Here is an 18,624-nt window from a genome sequence, read left to right on the forward strand (position 1 = left end):
AAAAAATGGCCTGGTCATGACGGGTGGGGGGTGGTAAACCTTCCAGAGCTGAAGTGGTTAAAAAGTTCTGTTCTGTGACCATGCATCTTTTCTTCCAGATAGTTTGGGGCAAAGTTACAGGGCACTGCATACACATTGTGTCTGTTTTCCATAGTCTGTTAGACTTGAGGCAAGATGCAGGCTGTGCTAGAGCAGTGTCCATGTTCAAGAGCAGGCTTTGATTGGGAGGGGGTGTGGTGGCTGAATAAACTACCCAATACAGGCATGATGGTCTGAATGGCCAGCTAAAGGTTGAAAACTCACACAAATTGGCTTCTGTGCTTTGTGTGGTCAGTTTAGAATAAGGAAGATATGTGACTGGCAGGATCTACCAGTTACCATATTTATCGACGTATAACACGGCACCCCAAGTTAAGAAGGGAATTTAAAAGATAAAAACTTTTAGGAGGGAAGTTTAAGGAAAAAAACTTTCATCTAAATGCCCATCAATGCAGCCTTATCAGTGTCAATTGCAGCCTTATACTCATGACATGCACTTTTCTCTCGAGACAGTCCATTTGGAGCGTTTTTTATTACTTGGATTCAGTTAGGCGCAACTAGTGGCAGAAGGGGATAGAAACAGCAGGGGATCGGCGTATAACGCGCACCTCCCCGATTTTTTTTTTTTTTTTTTTTCCCCTGATTTTAGGGGGGAAAAGTGCATGTTTTACGCCAATAAATACGGTACTTCAGATGCAAGAATGAAATGGAAATGGAGAATATGATTTATAAAATACACCTATGAATTCAAAATCAAGCCCCTAATAACTTCCAGTGTGGATTCTTGAAATGTAACTTTTTTTGGATTTTAACCTTCTGTAAAGTGGTGTTTTTTTTTCCCCGTCTGTATCCCTAATGTTAAGATTCACCCTCTGTTTGTCCTGATGACCAGTGTCACTGGTTGCCATCAAGGCTACCTGCTGAAACACGATGGCCGTTTTATACTTGCTGCCATGTGAATTAATAAAGTAATTTATTTGGATTTGGATTTGCCGGCTCTTTTACTCAGTTTGGACCACTGTTACTGGGTCTGAAAGTGGGTGAAATTCCAAAATTTGTATTTGTCATCCAAACAAGAATAGAGGGAAAGTCTACCAATGGGTACACATGTTTTGGTGATGACGTAGAGTGATTTAAATCCTTAAAACTAAAACCTACGGTACCCACAATTGTCCATAGGCGACACTTTAAAAGCTTATATAGCTTATATAGGTTATTCGTTTAGAACTGTGAATTGCTTAGAATTAGAATTTTTGTAATATTTTCTTCTTTTTACCTTTTTATTGCTTTTCACGAGGTGGTTCACAAGCTTCCTATGTGATAGCATCTTTATAGAGACATTGGGTATCAATAAGGCTTTATTCACGGAAGAGTTTGCCCCACTGCAAATCTCGGCAGCAAGAATCTGCTAATTCCTTCTGCGGGGATGACAGCTGTGTGCAGATAACAGCGTCCCCCAAGACTGTATATTGTAGTGACAGGCTGTTGGCGGCGGTAGCTAATCGCAAAGCCAGTGATTACCTGTGCTAATTGCGACAGGACACACTTTGTGTCACTGCAGTGTAGAGGCTTGTGCAAATGGTGCCTTAGTCCACCATTGTATCCCCTGCCCTCCGCTGCAGTTGACCAATTACAGATCATGCTTGAGTTTATTTATTTATTTTTATAATGAGAAATAAAAATCTATATAAAAAACCGCGCTAATCAGCACCAGGAGAGGCTTAAGCCAAATCAAAATAAAAAGCTCTGTATGAATCTAAAGTACCTGCATGTAAAAACACTACATAGGCTGCTGCCCCCCGAACGAAAGGAAACCCCTTAGAAGGGTTCCTTTTAAAAGTGAAATTATAAGAATATTATCGGGTTAATTGGCGCTACCTAGAAAACAGGTCTCCATTACAAAAAGGGTCTTGTGGAGAATCAATGAATGGGGAGCCAGGGTACGGTCTTTGCAAAAAGCACAGTATTCCCTCTCACCCTACTTATAATGACACTGTATACTGCCAACCCCAGAATCACATAAAGAGCTAAGGACACCAAGAAAAGCCCCAGCTCCGCCCAAAGAAAGATTTGAATCAAACACTAAATGTAATAAATCTGTAGGCCATCATAGAAAAAAGGGGTCCCAAAACATTAATTACTAATGACGGGAATTACCAATCAGACTCATTAAAATAATACTACAAAACAGTAGAAAATCAGGAACTAATGATGTTAGAACAGGCTAGGATCCTTCCCTAAAGAATATCTATTCAAACACACATTCTCAAGTATGTTAAAAATACAGGCCAAAAGATCATATGTGCCAAACTACATATGCAACCTGATGAAATTAAAAGTCAAATCGCCTGAGATGCGACAAATTACATTCAGTGGCAGGCCTATTAGCAACAATGAAGAACCCTTTATCAGTATAAGTGAAAAAAGATATATATGTATATTTAAAGTACCGTGCGCTAATGAGCAAACTGGGGCCACATAAGTGTACCCACCAGTGTGTAGTGCCGAAAGGTGACAGGCCTATTAGCAAACAGTAATGAAAAACCCTTTAACAGTATAAAGTGAAGAAGATATATATATATATATTTAAAATGCCGTGCACTAATGAACAAACTGGGGCCACATAGGTGTACCCACCAGTGTGTAATGCCGAAAAGAATATATATATGTGTATATAACCTCAAACAGTATTAATATTAAATCTGTGTATAGTGAAAACCAAAAGGAAATTGAATATGTAAACAAATAACTGAAAATGTGAGCTTTCCACACCCCAGAACCCAAATGGTTAAAAAATATATGTGTGTGTATGTGTTAGTGCATACAAAAAATGAAAATGCAATAATGCAAAAATTTTTTTGGCGATAAAGGCTAAAAAACACATGTGCGAAGTGCAATATCACCTAAAATGGAAATAGTGAAATAGATGAAAAAAATGAAAAAATAAAAATAAAAATAAAAATAAAAATAAAAATAAAAATAAAAAATAAAATCTGAGGATGAGTAACAAAAACTATATATAAAACATAAGCAAAATGGCAAATATATATATGTGAAAAATAAGTCCCAAAAAAATGAAAGTTCAATGGTATTAGTCCAAGGGATCCTAGAAAAATCCTTATAGTGACTTTTGTGCTTCCTATTCAGTCTTCACTGTGACTTCTGTGCTCCCCCACCAGGAATCCTACTCACCAGAAGTAGATACCCCTACAGGGGTTAAGAGCCTTAAGAATCAATCTCCAGATATCCCGTTCTTGGTTTAGTGATAGATGCCCGAGCCTGTGTCAGCTTGGATTCCTCAAGTCCTCATGGGGAAAAAAATGGAAGCCTCCATAGTGTAATCCGTAAAAAAGGTTTATTGGCACAATAAAAAATATGTATATAAGAGGCAAAAACAGCAAAAAATCAAAAATAAACAACCAAAAAAATATAAAAAATATACAAAATACCCACAATTCTCATAAAGTGGGCTATTGTATAGAACCACAGTTGATCAGGGGATTAAAATGAGAAACTCCCCCAAAAAATTCCAGATTAACCCCAGAAACTACCATGGGCCATATGTAATAGCATTAAGAACACAAGCGGAAAATGGAAACACTTGTTCATATACCAGGACAAACCTCCCTATAGAGGTGGTAGATCACGGCTGTGTTCCCCCTAGGATAGGGCCCTTTCCGTAGTGTTCAAAAGCGCAAACAAATCCTTCCTTCGGGGGCCGTGTGATAGATACGCGGTTTGCGTTCCACCTGCGTACCAGAACAACAACGGCAACCCGGAAGTGACGTAACGGCGTGGTTCCGTCGGACGCGTTTCGTCATAGACGTCTTCACCGCCGCTGAAGACGTCTATGACGAAACGCGTCCGACGGAACCACGCCGTTACGTCACTTCCGGGTTGCCGTTGTTGTTCTGGTACGCAGGTGGAACGCAAACCGCGTATCTATCACACGGCCCCCGAAGGAAGGATTTGTTTGCGCTTTTGAACACTACGGAAAGGGCCCTATCCTAGGGGGAACACAGCCGTGATCTACCACCTCTATAGGGAGGTTTGTCCTGGTATATGAACAAGTGTTTCCATTTTCCGCTTGTGTTCTTAATGCTATTACATATGGCCCATGGTAGTTTCTGGGGTTAATCTGGAATTTTTTGGGGGAGTTTCTCATTTTAATCCCCTGATCAACTGTGGTTCTATACAATAGCCCACTTTATGAGAATTGTGGGTATTTTGTATATTTTTTATATTTTTTTGGTTGTTTATTTTTGATTTTTTGCTGTTTTTGCCTCTTATATACATATTTTTTATTGTGCCAATAAACCTTTTTTACGGATTACACTATGGAGGCTTCCATTTTTTTCCCCATGAGGACTTGAGGAATCCAAGCTGACACAGGCTCGGGCATCTATCACTAAACCAAGAACGGGATATCTGGAGATTGATTCTTAAGGCTCTTAACCCCTGTAGGGGTATCTACTTCTGGTGAGTAGGATTCCTGGTGGGGGAGCACAGAAGTCACAGTGAAGACTGAATAGGAAGCACAAAAGTCACTATAAGGATTTTTCTAGGATCCCTTGGACTAATACCATTGAACTTTCATTTTTTTGGGACTTATTTTTCACATATATATATTTGCCATTTTGCTTATGTTTTATATATAGTTTTTGTTACTCATCCTCAGATTTTATTTTTTATTTTTATTTTTATTTTTATTTTTATTTTTATTTTTATTTTTATTTTTTCATTTTTTTCATCTATTTCACTATTTCCATTTTAGGTGATATTGCACTTCGCACATGTGTTTTTTAGCCTTTATCGCCAAAAAAATTTTTGCATTATTGCATTTTCATTTTTTGTATGCACTAACACATACACACACATATATTTTTTAACCATTTGGGTTCTGGGGTGTGGAAAGCTCACATTTTCAGTTATTTGTTTACATATTCAATTTCCTTTTGGTTTTCACTATACACAGATTTAATATTAATACTGTTTGAGGTTATATACACATATATATATTCTTTTCGGCATTACACACTGGTGGGTACACCTATGTGGCCCCAGTTTGTTCATTAGTGCACGGCATTTTAAATATATATATATATATCTTCTTCACTTTATACTGTTAAAGGGTTTTTCATTACTGTTTGCTAATAGGCCTGTCACCTTTCGGCACTACACACTGGTGGGTACACTTATGTGGCCCCAGTTTGCTCATTAGCGCACGGTACTTTAAATATACATATATATCTTTTTTCACTTATACTGATAAAGGGTTCTTCATTGTTGCTAATAGGCCTGCCACTGAATGTAATTTGTCGCATCTCAGGCGATTTGACTTTTAATTTCATCAGGTTGCATATGTAGTTTGGCACATATGATCTTTTGGCCTGTATTTTTAACATACTTGAGAATGTGTGTTTGAATAGATATTCTTTAGGGAAGGATCCTAGCCTGTTCTAACATCATTAGTTCCTGATTTTCTACTGTTTTGTAGTATTATTTTAATGAGTCTGATTGGTAATTCCCGTCATTAGTAATTAATGTTTTGGGACCCCTTTTTTCTATGATGGCCTACAGATTTATTACATTTAGTGTTTGATTCAAATCTTTCTTTGGGCGGAGCTGGGGCTTTTCTTGGTGTCCTTAGCTCTTTATGTGATTCTGGGGTTGGCAGTATACAGTGTCATTATAAGTAGGGTGAGAGGGAATACTGTGCTTTTTGCAAAGACCGTACCCTGGCTCCCCATTCATTGATTCTCCACAAGACCCTTTTTGTAATGGAGACCTGTTTTCTAGGTAGCGCCAATTAACCCGATAATATTCTTATTATTTATTTTTATACTGGTGTTTTTATTGAGTAAAACAAAATGGGTCCGGTATAGCTTATACAGCATAACATGTACAGTATCTTACAAAAGTAAGTACACCCCTCACATTTTTGTAAATATTTTATTATATCTTTTCATGTGACAACACTGAAGAAATTACACTTTGCTACAATGTAAAGTAGTGAGTGTACAGCTTGTATAACAGTGTAAATTTGCTGTCCCCTCAAAATAACTCAACACACAGCCATTAATGTCTTAACTTCTGGCAACAAAAGTGCGTGCACCCCTAAGTAAAAAATGTCCAAATTGGGCCCAATTAGCCATTATCCCTCCCCGGAGTCATGTGACTCGTTAGTGTTGCAAGGTCTCTTGTGTGAATGGGGCACATTAGTCGCAGAGGAAAACAGACAAAAGCTTGCCATACATGTTTTGATTTTCCTTGTTCAGCCCATGAGAAGATCACTTCATTTTCCTATCCATGCTTAACAGTGGGGTAAAGGAACCCGATATTAAAATGCTGTAAGTGGCTCTAGGAAGGGTTATTTTGTATTATTAAAATATCATCCTGTATAGTAAATATTGTAATGAATATATATGTTGTACGGTTCTCTTTTTAGGGACACAGCGGGCCAGGAGAGGTTCCGTACTATCACCACAGCATATTATAGAGGAGCGATGGTAAACCTTGCTTTATTTTGTTGGCCTGTAGTTTTCCTCACCCCTGATACAACTTGTATAGAGTGCCATGTAATGGCTTCCTGTACATTCTGCTTTTCCTCTTGTCAGTTATGCCTATAACATGTCCTATTGTCTCTGTAACCTTTGCTTCTGACTCATTCAATTGTCTGTAGCTCTTCTGTGATTCCCACAACCCTGTCTTGTAACACTGGATTAATTCTTTCTTCCTCTCAGGGTATTATGCTGGTGTATGATATCACCAATGAGAAATCTTTTGACAATATTAAAAACTGGATAAGGAACATTGAGGAGGTAGGTGCTGGATCTGTGGAAGACTTGATGCTTCATTGCGTTCTTGGGATGCTTTAGTATGGTTCCACCTTTTTATGCTTGACTTGTTTAAATGGCTCATTTAGTAGCTCTATACTTGTTTTGTGTGTATTTACTTGTGAACAAAGGTAATCTGGATAATAGAGGGTGTGATGGCTGAGCACTGCTAGGACTGTTCTATTTCACCTCAAGTCACAGCTGTCATTTACGTGTTTTAACTTGTACTTCTTTTTTACTTTCGACACTTGGAGGGTGTCATCATAAAGAGCTTTTTTTTATTTTTATTCTTTTAAATTCTGAACACAAAAAACAAATGTTGCAGAACGGTTGCTAAGTCATATGTGACATGAAAGGTTTAATGTTGTACAAAACAGCTGAGGCCCTTTAAGGTTGCTTTTCATAAGGTAGCTGTTTTCAGTTTTATTAAAGGGGCATTCCACTCTAAAGACTAATACACACTTTTTCAGGTTTCATGAAACCCAAATGGCTGGCTTCTGTCGGACCGGCTGACATACACACAGGTTGAATGTGGTAAAAGTGAACTAATCCTTAAAGCCTAGTACACGTGAGCCGAATGTCGGGCGACATCAGCCAGAAAAGCTGGCCTGTGCTGCCTGACATTCGGCCGTGTGTGCTAAGCTTTAAGGATTAGTTCACTTTTACCACAAAGTACACTATGCTGTTACATATGGGTATAGCAGCATAGTGTGCTAAACCTGCCTTCCAGCCAGTGCTCCCTTCCAGTTTAAAGTCCAAAACCACATTTAAAAAGGCCTTCTTTTTTTGTTAAAAAAAAAAAAAAAGCCTTCTTAAAGTGATAATAAACTTTGGTTGGTGTTTGTTTTGTAATAAAATAATAAACAAACATGTCAGTTACCTGCTCTGTGCAATGTTTTTGCACAGAGCAGCCCTGATTTTCCTCTTCTGGGGTTCCCCTTTGGTGTTCTGGCTTTGAGTGCCCCCAAATGAAGCCGCTTTCTATGATGGGCACACAAACCGCCTTGTCTGTGTCCATTGACAGACTGGGCGGCTCGGACCTGCCCCACTGCTCCTCGTCACAGAGGACAAGGGGGCACTCTTTATGCCTGGAGGAAAAGAGCTTTATCCTCCGAATACGGCAAGTGCTGTAAAAATGTAGAATAGACTCCCTCAAGAGCTGGTTCTGTCCAGCTCAGTAGATTGCTCTAGGCCTGGATTCCTAAATGTACATAAAATAACTGGATAATAACATTTTATAGGTACAGTTGATCCAGGGAATGTCCGATTGCCTCTCTGGGGATCAGAAAGGATTTTTTTTTCCCCCTTCTGGAGCAAATTGGATCATGTTTTGCTGTTTATTTTCTTTTGCCTTTCTCTGGATCAACTGTACGTATAGGATTGTGTATATGGGATTTGTATAGAAAAATATTTTAAACAATTTTATCCCACTAGATGGACTTTTTTCAATTAGAATAACTGTGTAGCAATGGGAGCCAGTGGTTCCTGCTGCTATCAATCTGCTCAGAGAGGAGAGACAGAGCCAGGAGAGCCTTGGCTCTCATGCAAAGCGCTGGATCGTGAATGGGCTCAGATAAAAGGGGGATTCTGTTACATAGTAGGTGTTTTTTTATTACCTTCATGCATATAATAATTTACCGTTGTTTTACAGGCGCTTTTCGACCACTAGCGGGGTGCTTTTAGCGGCCAAATAAAGGGTTAAAAGTGCCCGCAAAGCCATGCGGCGCTTCGCAGCTGCTGCCTGTTGATTTCAATAAGCAGGGGTGCTTTAGGAGCTGTGTGTGCAGATAGATAGATAGATAGATATAGATACAGTGCCTTGCGAAAGTATTCGGCCCCCTTGAACTTTTCAACCTTTTGCCACATTTCAGGCTTCAAACATAAAGATATAAAATGTTTTATTTTTTGTGAAGAATCACCAACAAGTGGGACACAATTGTGAAGTGGAACGAAATCTATTGGATATTTGAAACTTTTTTTAACTAATAAAAAAAATAAAGTGGGGCATGCAAAATTATTTGGCCCCTTGCGTTAATACTTTTTAGAGCCACCTTTTGCTGCGATTACAGCTGCAAGTCGCTTGGGGTATGTCTCTATCAGTTTTGCACATCGAGAGACTGACATTCTTGCCCATTCTTCCTTGCAAAACAGCTCGAGCTCAGTGAGGTTGGATGGAGAGCGTTTGTGAACAGCAGTTTTCAGCTCTTTCCACAGATTCTCGATTGGATTCAGGTCTGGACTTTGACTTGGCCATTATAACACCTGGATACATTTTTATTTGTGAACCATTCGTTTGTAGATTTTGCTGTATGTTTGGGATCATTGTCTTGTTGGAAGATAAATCTCCATCCCAGTTTCAGGTCTTTTGCAGACTCCAACAGGTTTTCATCCAGAATGGTCCTGTATTTGGCTGCATCCATCTTCCCCTCAATTTTAACCATCTTCCATGTCCCTGCTGAAGAAAAGCAGGCCCAAACCATGATGCTGCCACCACCATGTTTGACAGTGGGGATGGTGTGTTGAGGGTGATGAGCTGTGTTGCTTTTACGCCAAACATATACTGATGGTAGGGGCGCTTAAGCAAATATAAATATCAGTCACAAATATGTGAGAATTTGATAATCATATAGCATCTAAAGTGATACACACCATATCACAAAAATACAATAGACAAAAAAATTACAACCAAAATATATAATGAGAACAATGATAAAGTCCCAATTGGGTAGTGACACCAAAAAGAAAAAAACTTATATAGAAATAAATTCAAAGTCCAAAGCAGTGATTTTTTCAGTGAAAAACAGCTTCTGAATCCATAAATCAGAAAAAAACTGGAATCTTCTATACCGTAGTGACACGTCCCTTCACCAAAAACTTATGGACATAGAAAGAAACACCACACTTGTGAAGATAAAGATGTCTTCTTACCAGATGCTGTTGACTACTTTATTTAAAAAGATAGTCAAATAGGCTTATGCAGGTTGATTCCCTGCTCACATGGAATAGGTGGACCTCGTATGGACAGAAGCTTCTCCTCATTCTGTCCATACGAGGTCCACCTAATTTTGCACGCACCACTTTTCAGTTTTTTATTTGCTAAAAAAGTTTAAAATATCCAATAGATTTCGTTCCACTTCACAATTGTGTCCCACTTGTTGGTGATTCTTCACAAAAAATTTTAATTTTATATCTTTGTTTGAAGCCTGAAATGTGGCAAACGGTTGAAAAGTTCAAGGGGGCCGAATACTTTCGCAAGGCTATCTATCTATCATATATATATATATATATATATATATATATATATAATCTATCACTCCTAAAGCACCTCAAAGATGCTGCAAGCGCACCTCTCCAGTGTGAAAGCCCTCAGGCTTTTACACTGGAGTGATGGAGGCGCTTTGCATGCACTATTTTTAGCGCTATAGCGCCTGTAAAACGCCTCAGTGTAAAAGTAGCCTTAATGTTTAGGGACAGTACTGTATCTATCTGGTACTTTCAGGCTGGTTCAGTGCCCCTTAATGAGGTTAGACATCTGGGAGGCTTTTGTCTCCTGCATTTATTGGCAGCTTATTTTATAAGCCAACAAATATGTATATTTAAATTGGCATGTAGGTACAAAAAGAAAAAAAGAGAAAAAAAAGAAGAAAAATTGTGTGTGTGTGTGTGTGTGTGTGTGTGTGTGTGTGTGTGTGTGTGTGTGTGTGTGTGTGTGTGTGTATGTATTCACAGCCTTTGCTCAATACTTTGTTGAAGCACCTTTGGCAGCAATTACAGCCTTAAGTCTTTTTGAGTATGATGCTGCAAGCTTGGCACACCTATTTTTGGGCGGTTCTCCCATTTTCTTTGCAGGACCTCTCAAGCTCCATCAGGTTGGATGGGGAGCGTCCATGCACAGCCATTTTCAGATCTCTCCTGAGATGTTTAATCGGGTTCAAGTCTGGACTCTGGCTGGGACACTCAAGGAAATTCAGAGTAGTCCCGTCCCATAGCCACTCCTTTGTTTTGTTGGCTGTGTGTTGTCTTTTTGAAAGGTGAACCTTCACCCCAGTCTGAGGTCAAGAGCGCTTTGGAGCAGGTTTTCATTAAGGATGTCTCTGTACATTGCTGCATTTATCTTTCCCTCGGCCCTGACTAGTCTCCCAGTTCCTGTTGCTGAACAATATCCCAACAGCATGATGCGGCCACTATTATGATTCAATGTAGAGATAGTATTGGCCAGGTGATGAGCGGTGCCTGGTTTCCTCCAAACATGACGCTTGCCTTTCAGGCAGGTCAATCTTTGTTTCATCAGACAAGAGAATTTTATTTCTCATGATCTGAGAGTCCTTCAGGTGCCTTTTGACAAACTCCAGACAGGCTGTCGTGTGCCTTTTACTAAGGAGAGGCTTCCATCTGGCCACTCTGCCATACAGGCCTGATTGGTAGAGTGCTGCAGAGATGGTTGTTATTCTGGAAGGTTCTCCTCTCTCCAAAGAGAAATGCGGGAGCTCTGTCAGAGTGCCCATCAGGTTCTTGGCCACCTCCCTGACTAAGGGCCTTCTCCCCTGATTGCTCAGTTTGGCCAGGCGGACCGCTCTAGGAAGTGTCCTGGTGGTTCCAAACTTCTTCCAGTTATAGATGCTATTGTGCTCATTGGGACCTTCAATGCTGCAGAAATGTTTCTGTACCTTTCCCCCGATCTATGCCTGGATACACACCATTCCTCCACCGCTCCTGCCATTGAAATCGATGGCCCACGACTGCTGAAGTGCCTGCAAAGAGCTGCGGCAGCAGTGCTTTGGTGGCGTTATTAACCATTTTATTTGGCCATTAGGGGCCCAAAAAGCCCTGATATTACAGTGGTAAAGCGGCGCTAAAATCCGCACCACTTTACTGCTAACCCCCCCCCCCCCCCGCCGCGCCTGAGTGTGAAAGTAGCCTTACTGTGGGACCTTGTATAGACAGGTGTGTGCCTTTCAAAATCCTGTCCAATCAACTGAATTTACCACAGGTGGTCTCCAATCAAGTCGTAGAAACATCTTACGGATGATTAGTGGAAACAGGATGCTCCTGAGCTTAGTTTTGAGTGTCATGGGAAAGGCTGTGGATACTTATGTACATAGAAATTTTTCGTTTGTTTTTTTATTTTTAATAAATTTGTAAAAATATCAAACTTCTTTCACATTGTCATTATGGGGTATTGTTTGTTGAATTTTGAGAAAAATAATTGATTTAATTCATTTTGGAATATGGCTTTAACATGAAAAAAGTGATGCGCTGTGAATACTTTGCGGGTGCACTGCACATTATAGAAAAGGCATACATTTTGACTTTGACGTAACATATGCGTGTGCACACAATTCCCCCACAGCATGCTTCATCTGACGTGGAACGGATGATTCTCGGCAATAAGTGTGACATGAACGACAAAAGACAAGTGTCACGAGAGAGGGGAGAGAAAGTAAGTGGCTCACCTTGTCTATACTTTAGTGATCTAGACTTTTTTTTTTTTTTAACTGCTTGAAATGTTTTGATATTTGATGGACACAGCTATTGGTGTGGTTAAAATTTTCCTTGGCGTTTTATGTATTTGTATGTTTTATTCCAGCTTGCCATTGATTATGGAATCAAGTTCCTAGAGACAAGTGCAAAATCTAGCATCAATGTGGAGGAGGTAAGTGCATGCTAAATGGAGTCCTCAATATTTACCTATGCCATTGTATAAGGTGATAATGAGCACTATACTGTTCACATAACTTTGCATAATTAAAGTGGTTGTAAACATCAGACATCAAATATAAACTAAACATATCACTCTATAGTGTGTACTTGTCCCAATTAAGAGCACTAAGTGTAATTTCTGTCTGCTGCTTCGTTCCTGTGTTATTGGCATGAATCGCTTCGGACAAGTTTTCCTGAAACCAAGAAAAACATGGTGATGGGGGAAAAAAAAGGATGCCAATCAACGGCTTCTGACAGAGGGACATCGGTCCTGAACAGGGAGAGTGCCCTCCAGTGGCGCCTATCAGTGCAGCTTCATTAGCGCACACCAATGAAGGAGAAAAATTACCTGTTTTTAAAATTTTATAACAAACTATGAAACTAAACTTTTTTTAGCAAAAAAAAAAAAGGCAGTGATTAAATGCCACCAAAAGAAAGCTCCATTTGTGTGAGAAAAATTATAAAAAATTAATTTGGGTAGTGTTGCATGACCCCGCAATTGTCACTCAAAGTGTGAGAGCGCTAAAAAATTGGCCTAGGCAGGAAGGGGGTTTAAGTGCCCCAAAACTGCAAGCAGGCAGCTCTTTAATATTGCAGAAGAGGCAGCCTGTCTCTTCTGCAATTAACATCTACCTACTTGCAGATTTCTATGGAATATACACTAAGGATGTCCCCCCCCCCCCCCCCCCCCCCCACTGGCATTTGTACATGTGTAAAACTACAACCCTTTGGTGTCTGTAGGCAATTACTGCTTATCTTCACTCTTTTGGAGAGCACCCATCACCTTTATACAATATTGGAGCACGCCTGTCACTAGATAAATATACAGGCTGCTTTCCTTTCAAAAATGCTAGTTTCCTGACTGTCCTGCTCATCCTCTGGCTTCAGCTTATTTTTGAGGAACAAGTATGCAGTAAACGAAGTCAAACCTGGAACTGGAAATTACAAAATATGTCTCTTATGATATATTTCAAGATTGTGCTTTTTATTTAGTAACCTTTTCTTTTTTTTGTATCCTTTAAAAATTCAAATACCGTATTTGCCGGCGTATAAGACGACTGGGCGTATAAGACGACCCCCTATTTTTCAAGTGAAAACATAGGTTTTGGGCAATACTCGCGGTATAAGAACGATTAAAAAATACAAAGCAAGAATGCCAACTACTCATCCGCCATGCTGTGTTATGTCATAAAGTAAATCAAACAATAATAACACAAACAGAGATCTATTGAATGCCACAACTCTGGAAAGTAGAATTTTTCACTAACCAAACCTATACTACTTTTGGGTTACATTCTATGGGAATTGTCCACCAAAATGCATTTAATAACCCCCCTGTCATATGTCCCAGATTTACCTGTCCCTCTTGGGTGCCTCAGACCTCAAAGGCAAATAGCAGGATGTATAGTAGTAGATCAGTGAATGGATTTACCCAGGGAAGTATGGTGAGCGGTGTATTATTTTAATGAATACAACGCCTGCTTGGATTGGCAGAGGCTGTAGCTTCATCAGCCCTTGTCTCTCTCTCTCTCTCTCTCTCTCTCTCTCTCTCTCTCTCTCTCTCTCTCTCTCTCTCTCTCTCTCTCTCTCTCTCTCTCTCTCTCTCTCTCTCTCTCTCTCTCTCTCTCTCTCTCTCTCTCTCTCTCTCTCTCTTTCTCTCTTTCTCTCTTTCTCTCTTTCTCTCTTTCTCTCTTTCTCTCTTTCTCTCTCTTTCTCTCTCTTTCTCTCTCTTTCTCTCTTCTCTCTCTCCCCCAATCCGAGCTCTCTACTACTCTATGTAGCCTGCTCGGATTGGCAGTGGTTGTTACTCCAATCCAAGCAGGCTCTGTATTCATTAATAGAATACATCGCTCGCCGGGATTGGCTCAACGGCGTATACTGTTTGTTGCTGAAGCCACATACAGTATTAGCTGACATCCATCGGGCACCATTGTATACCCGGCGTATAATTTTTTTAAGTGTAAAAGGTAGTCTTATACGCCAGCAAATACAGTACATTTTAAAGTTCTTTCTGAGCTACAGAACCAGTACAACTCTTTTTTTTTTTTTTTAGTTCTTGCTACACTTGTTATACATTTGTTATAAACTTGTTTCCAAAAAAGGTCAGCAATGGCTGCCCAACACAATTGTGAATTTGAGACACCACTTTAGGCAGGTATATTGGCATCCTTGTATATTGTGCTTATCTTTTACCTTTTTTTTTTTTTTTTGAGGATGGCTGCCATCTGGCATTTAAATTAGTCATGAGCCCAATTTTCCAAGAATTTTTGTACAAAACCAACTCCAAAAAGGTTTGGACACTGTATAGAATTTACATAAAAACAGAATGTAATGATTCGCAAATCTCTTAAACCCATATTTTACACACTAGAGAAAATGGAAAACAAATGTTTAAAGTGAGAAAATGTACTAATTTAAGAAAAATAAGGTCATTTTAGAAATTGATGAAAGCAACCTGTCTCAAAGTTGGGACGGGCAACAAAAAGCGCTGGCAAAGTGAGTGGCACTAACCAGGAAGTGCTGGAAGAACATTTTGCAAATAAATTGGTTAATTGGCAACAGGTCAGTAACATGACTGGGTATAAAAAGAGCATCTTAAAAAGTCAGTGTCTCTCAGATGTAAAGATGGGGAAAAGTTCACCAATCTGAAAAGCCGTGTCTAAAAATTAAATATATCATCATCCTACAGTACATAATATCAAAAGATTTCAGGGAATCTGGAGAAATCTGATGTTTACAGACTGAGAGGATACTCCAGGTTGGTATACATGGCCCTATCCCAACTTTTCCCAACAAAGTACAACTAGGTTGTACTTTACCAGCTTTCTGTTGCCCGTGTTGTTGCCATCAATTTAAAAAAATACCTTTTTATATATTTTTTTTTTTTTTTTTTTTTCCTTAACCACTTCGCATCCAGGCCAATTCTGACATTTCTCTCCTATATGAATTTTACATAATTTGTTTGCTAGAAAATTACATAGAACCCCCAAACATTATACATGTTTTTTTTTTTTAGCAAAGACCCTAGAGAATACAATGGCGGTCCTCGCACGGTATTTGCGCAGCAATTTTTCAAACATGTTTTTTTCAGGAAAAAAAGTTTCAAAACAAAACAAAAAAGCAGTAAAGTTAGCCCAATTTTTTGGTATAATGTGAAAGATGAAGATACGCCAAGTAAATAGATACCCAACATGTCACGCTTCAAAATTGCACACGCTGGTGGAATGGCACCAAACTTTGGTATTTAAAAATCCCCATAGGCGACACTTTACATTTTTTTTGCTGGTTACAGAGGAGGTCTAGGGCTAGAATTATTGCTCTCGCTCTAACATTCGCGACGATACCTTACATGTGTGGTTTGAACACCGTTTTCATATGTGGGCGGGACATGCGTATGCGTTCGCTTCTGCATACGAGCTCACGGGGACAGGGGTGCTTTAACATTTTTTTAATGTTCATTTTTTTTTATTTAAAAAAATAAATAAAAATAAAATTTATTACTTTTATTCCTATTACAAGGAATATAAACATCCCTTGTAATAGAAATATGGCATGATCGGACCTATTTACAGTGACATATGCGGTCAATAAGACCCCACATCTCGCCTCTAGACTGGGAAGCCTAAAATCAAAAAAACAAACAAACCGATCACGGCTTCCCAGCCAAGGTGGCGCCGTTATTTTGAAGGTAGAGGCCGGGCGTGACGTCATAACATCGCGCCCGGCCTCCGAACGATCAGAGAGACTCTGGGGACCATCTGGTCCACCGGAAATCTCTGGTACCATCCGGGGGCCAGCGGATCCTGTGATCGACTCACTGATGGAAGCGGGGAGTCGGTAGAAGCACCAGAGGGGGGGCGTCCCCTCCCGCCGCCCGTAAGAACGATCAAGTGGCGGAACAGCCACTATGATCGTTCTTATAGTGCAGGGAATCGCTGGCTGAAAATGCTGATATCTGAATGATGTCTGTAGCCTCAGGCATCATTCAGATATAACACCACAAAGCCCACGACATCATATGACATACCTCGGGCGTCAAGTGGTTAAAATGGTACGTTATCTCATTTTAAACTTTTGATGTGTTTTTCTATTGTGAATAAAATGTGGATTTGAGATTTGAAAATCATTGCATTCTGTTTTTAACTTTTGGAGACTTGGGGTTGTAATGTATAGGACATGCAATACCTATAAAGCATTACATGGTTAATGTAGGCAGTTTTAATACTGATAGAGAGGTGGTAAAGAGAAGAATAGTTTATAGGATGGTATCGTAGAGGACATTCATTTTAATTGCAATTTGTAGATGGTAATACGTTTTATAGGGTTGCTAGATGCATAAGAGCATCAAATGCTCTAATGTTGCTGCCACTGTTTGCCTTGCACTGTCTGGCAACAGTTGAAATGAATGTGATGGCATAGCATGGTCTAAATGGAACAATGGGTACAACTTTTGGGTTGGTACATTTAACCTGTGATGAAAAACAAGCCTGAAACTGTTAACTGAGCCATTCAGCTCATTATTTTATTAGTGGTATTTGGGTCCTTTTTGGTGTCCTATGAAAAGCCCCATAAAAGCAATGAATATTTATCACTGACAGGAGATTATATTATGTATACATTTTTAAAATGGGATTGTATGATTTCAATTTCATATTTTTCACAGCATCACTAAGGCTGGGTTCACACTGCTGCGGGGGGAGAACCGGATGTGATTCGCACAGCAAATCACATCCGATCTCCGTAGCGCTGCGAGTTCAGCCATACAGATAGTATGGCTGAACTCGCAGCGGTCCCGCAGCAAACTCGCACGGGACCCTTTTTTGGGTCCGCAACGGAATCGGATCGCATGGGGGTTCACACCATGCGATCCGATTCCTGTGCGAGTCGGCAGATCGCACTGCGATATGCCGACGGATCTGGGGGTGTCATTAACATAACATTGACACCCCCAGCCGTCCGCATAGGGCAGTGTGAACTGCCGGCGGGAGGTGTGCGATGCGGGAAAACGCCGCGGATTCGCAGCGTTCCCGCATCGCAGCAATGTGAACCTAGCCTAAGTAAGATATTTTTCAAGCAGAAATATTGCCCCCTAGTGGTTACTGTGCCTCTGCTCAGTGGTTACAAATTCTCTTGCTGAAATTCAAAATCAATAGCTGTACAGAAATTAGACTTTCCTAAAGAATACTACTTTCCTTTATGGGCAACCATAGTAATTTTTTATTTCAGTGTGTAGACAGTCTAGTTTTATACTTTAAATCTAAAGCAGTGTTGGAGTTCATTGTTCTTCGTTACAATAACATGATCAGTCCAGGGATTGTAATAAAAACCAACCTTCCTGCTTGGGCCATTCCAATTTTTATGGGTTTAGTATGGCTGCCCATACATTATTCAGTTTTCTTATTCAATTTTCTTTAGATTTCCCTTCAACTATGTAGTGCAAGGGACTGCCTGATTGTATACAAATTGAAAGTGTTTAGGTTTGACCTCCCATTATATGGTTTTGGTAAATCTAAAGTAAAATTGTATAATGTATGGCCAGCCTAAGTGTAGTAAGGTAGAATGTAACCTCTCAGTATCTATAGAACTATAGCAGATAAGGCTCTTGCTAAGGTTTATAGTTCACCTGGAATTTTGTTTTCTGTTTTTTTATTTATTTATTTATTTTTTTGTTTTTTTGCTTTAATGTATTTAAACCAGAATATTACCCTTCCACCTGTAGATATCTATTGAGCGTTTTCTTCTTTTTTTTCTCTGTTTAAGGCATTTTTTACTCTTGGTCGAGACATCATGACAAAACTTAACAGAAAAATGGTGTGTATATTTATATATTTGTTAGCAGTATTATAAAAGGGAATCGTATAGGGTCATATTTTTGACAGCTGCGTTATTTCTGTTGGTACTTTTGCACATTACCTTAGAATGCAGGATCGATCCAGTTTGTCCAGCTAGCAGGCAGGAGTTTTTACTCTGCAACTCTGCCTTACCTTTTTAGAGCATTCAGCTTGCTTACTTGGGTATTAGCCCACCTTGTATATCTCTTAAAGCAATT

At 39.6% G+C, this 18,624-nt stretch overlaps 1 protein-coding gene across 1 annotated transcript in view; it reads left to right on the plus strand.

Annotated features, from left to right (window-relative positions):
- Positions 1 to 18,624, plus strand: part of RAB8B (RAB8B, member RAS oncogene family) — a 78,115-nt gene that overhangs the window by 54,478 nt on the left and 5,013 nt on the right. Inside the window, exons 3-7 of the mRNA XM_077468523.1 lie at positions 6,488 to 6,548; positions 6,783 to 6,860; positions 12,226 to 12,315; positions 12,463 to 12,528; positions 18,336 to 18,386. Of these exons, the coding sequence (XP_077324649.1) occupies positions 6,488 to 6,548; positions 6,783 to 6,860; positions 12,226 to 12,315; positions 12,463 to 12,528; positions 18,336 to 18,386 (346 nt within the window). The remainder of the gene's footprint in view (positions 1 to 6,487; positions 6,549 to 6,782; positions 6,861 to 12,225; positions 12,316 to 12,462; positions 12,529 to 18,335; positions 18,387 to 18,624) is intronic.

This window comes from Lithobates pipiens, unplaced genomic scaffold (assembly GCF_037356315.1).
Source record: "Lithobates pipiens isolate NorthernLeopardFrog02 unplaced genomic scaffold, aLitPip1_a1.2 Scaffold_8, whole genome shotgun sequence".
Taxonomy (NCBI): domain Eukaryota; kingdom Metazoa; phylum Chordata; class Amphibia; order Anura; family Ranidae; genus Lithobates; species Lithobates pipiens.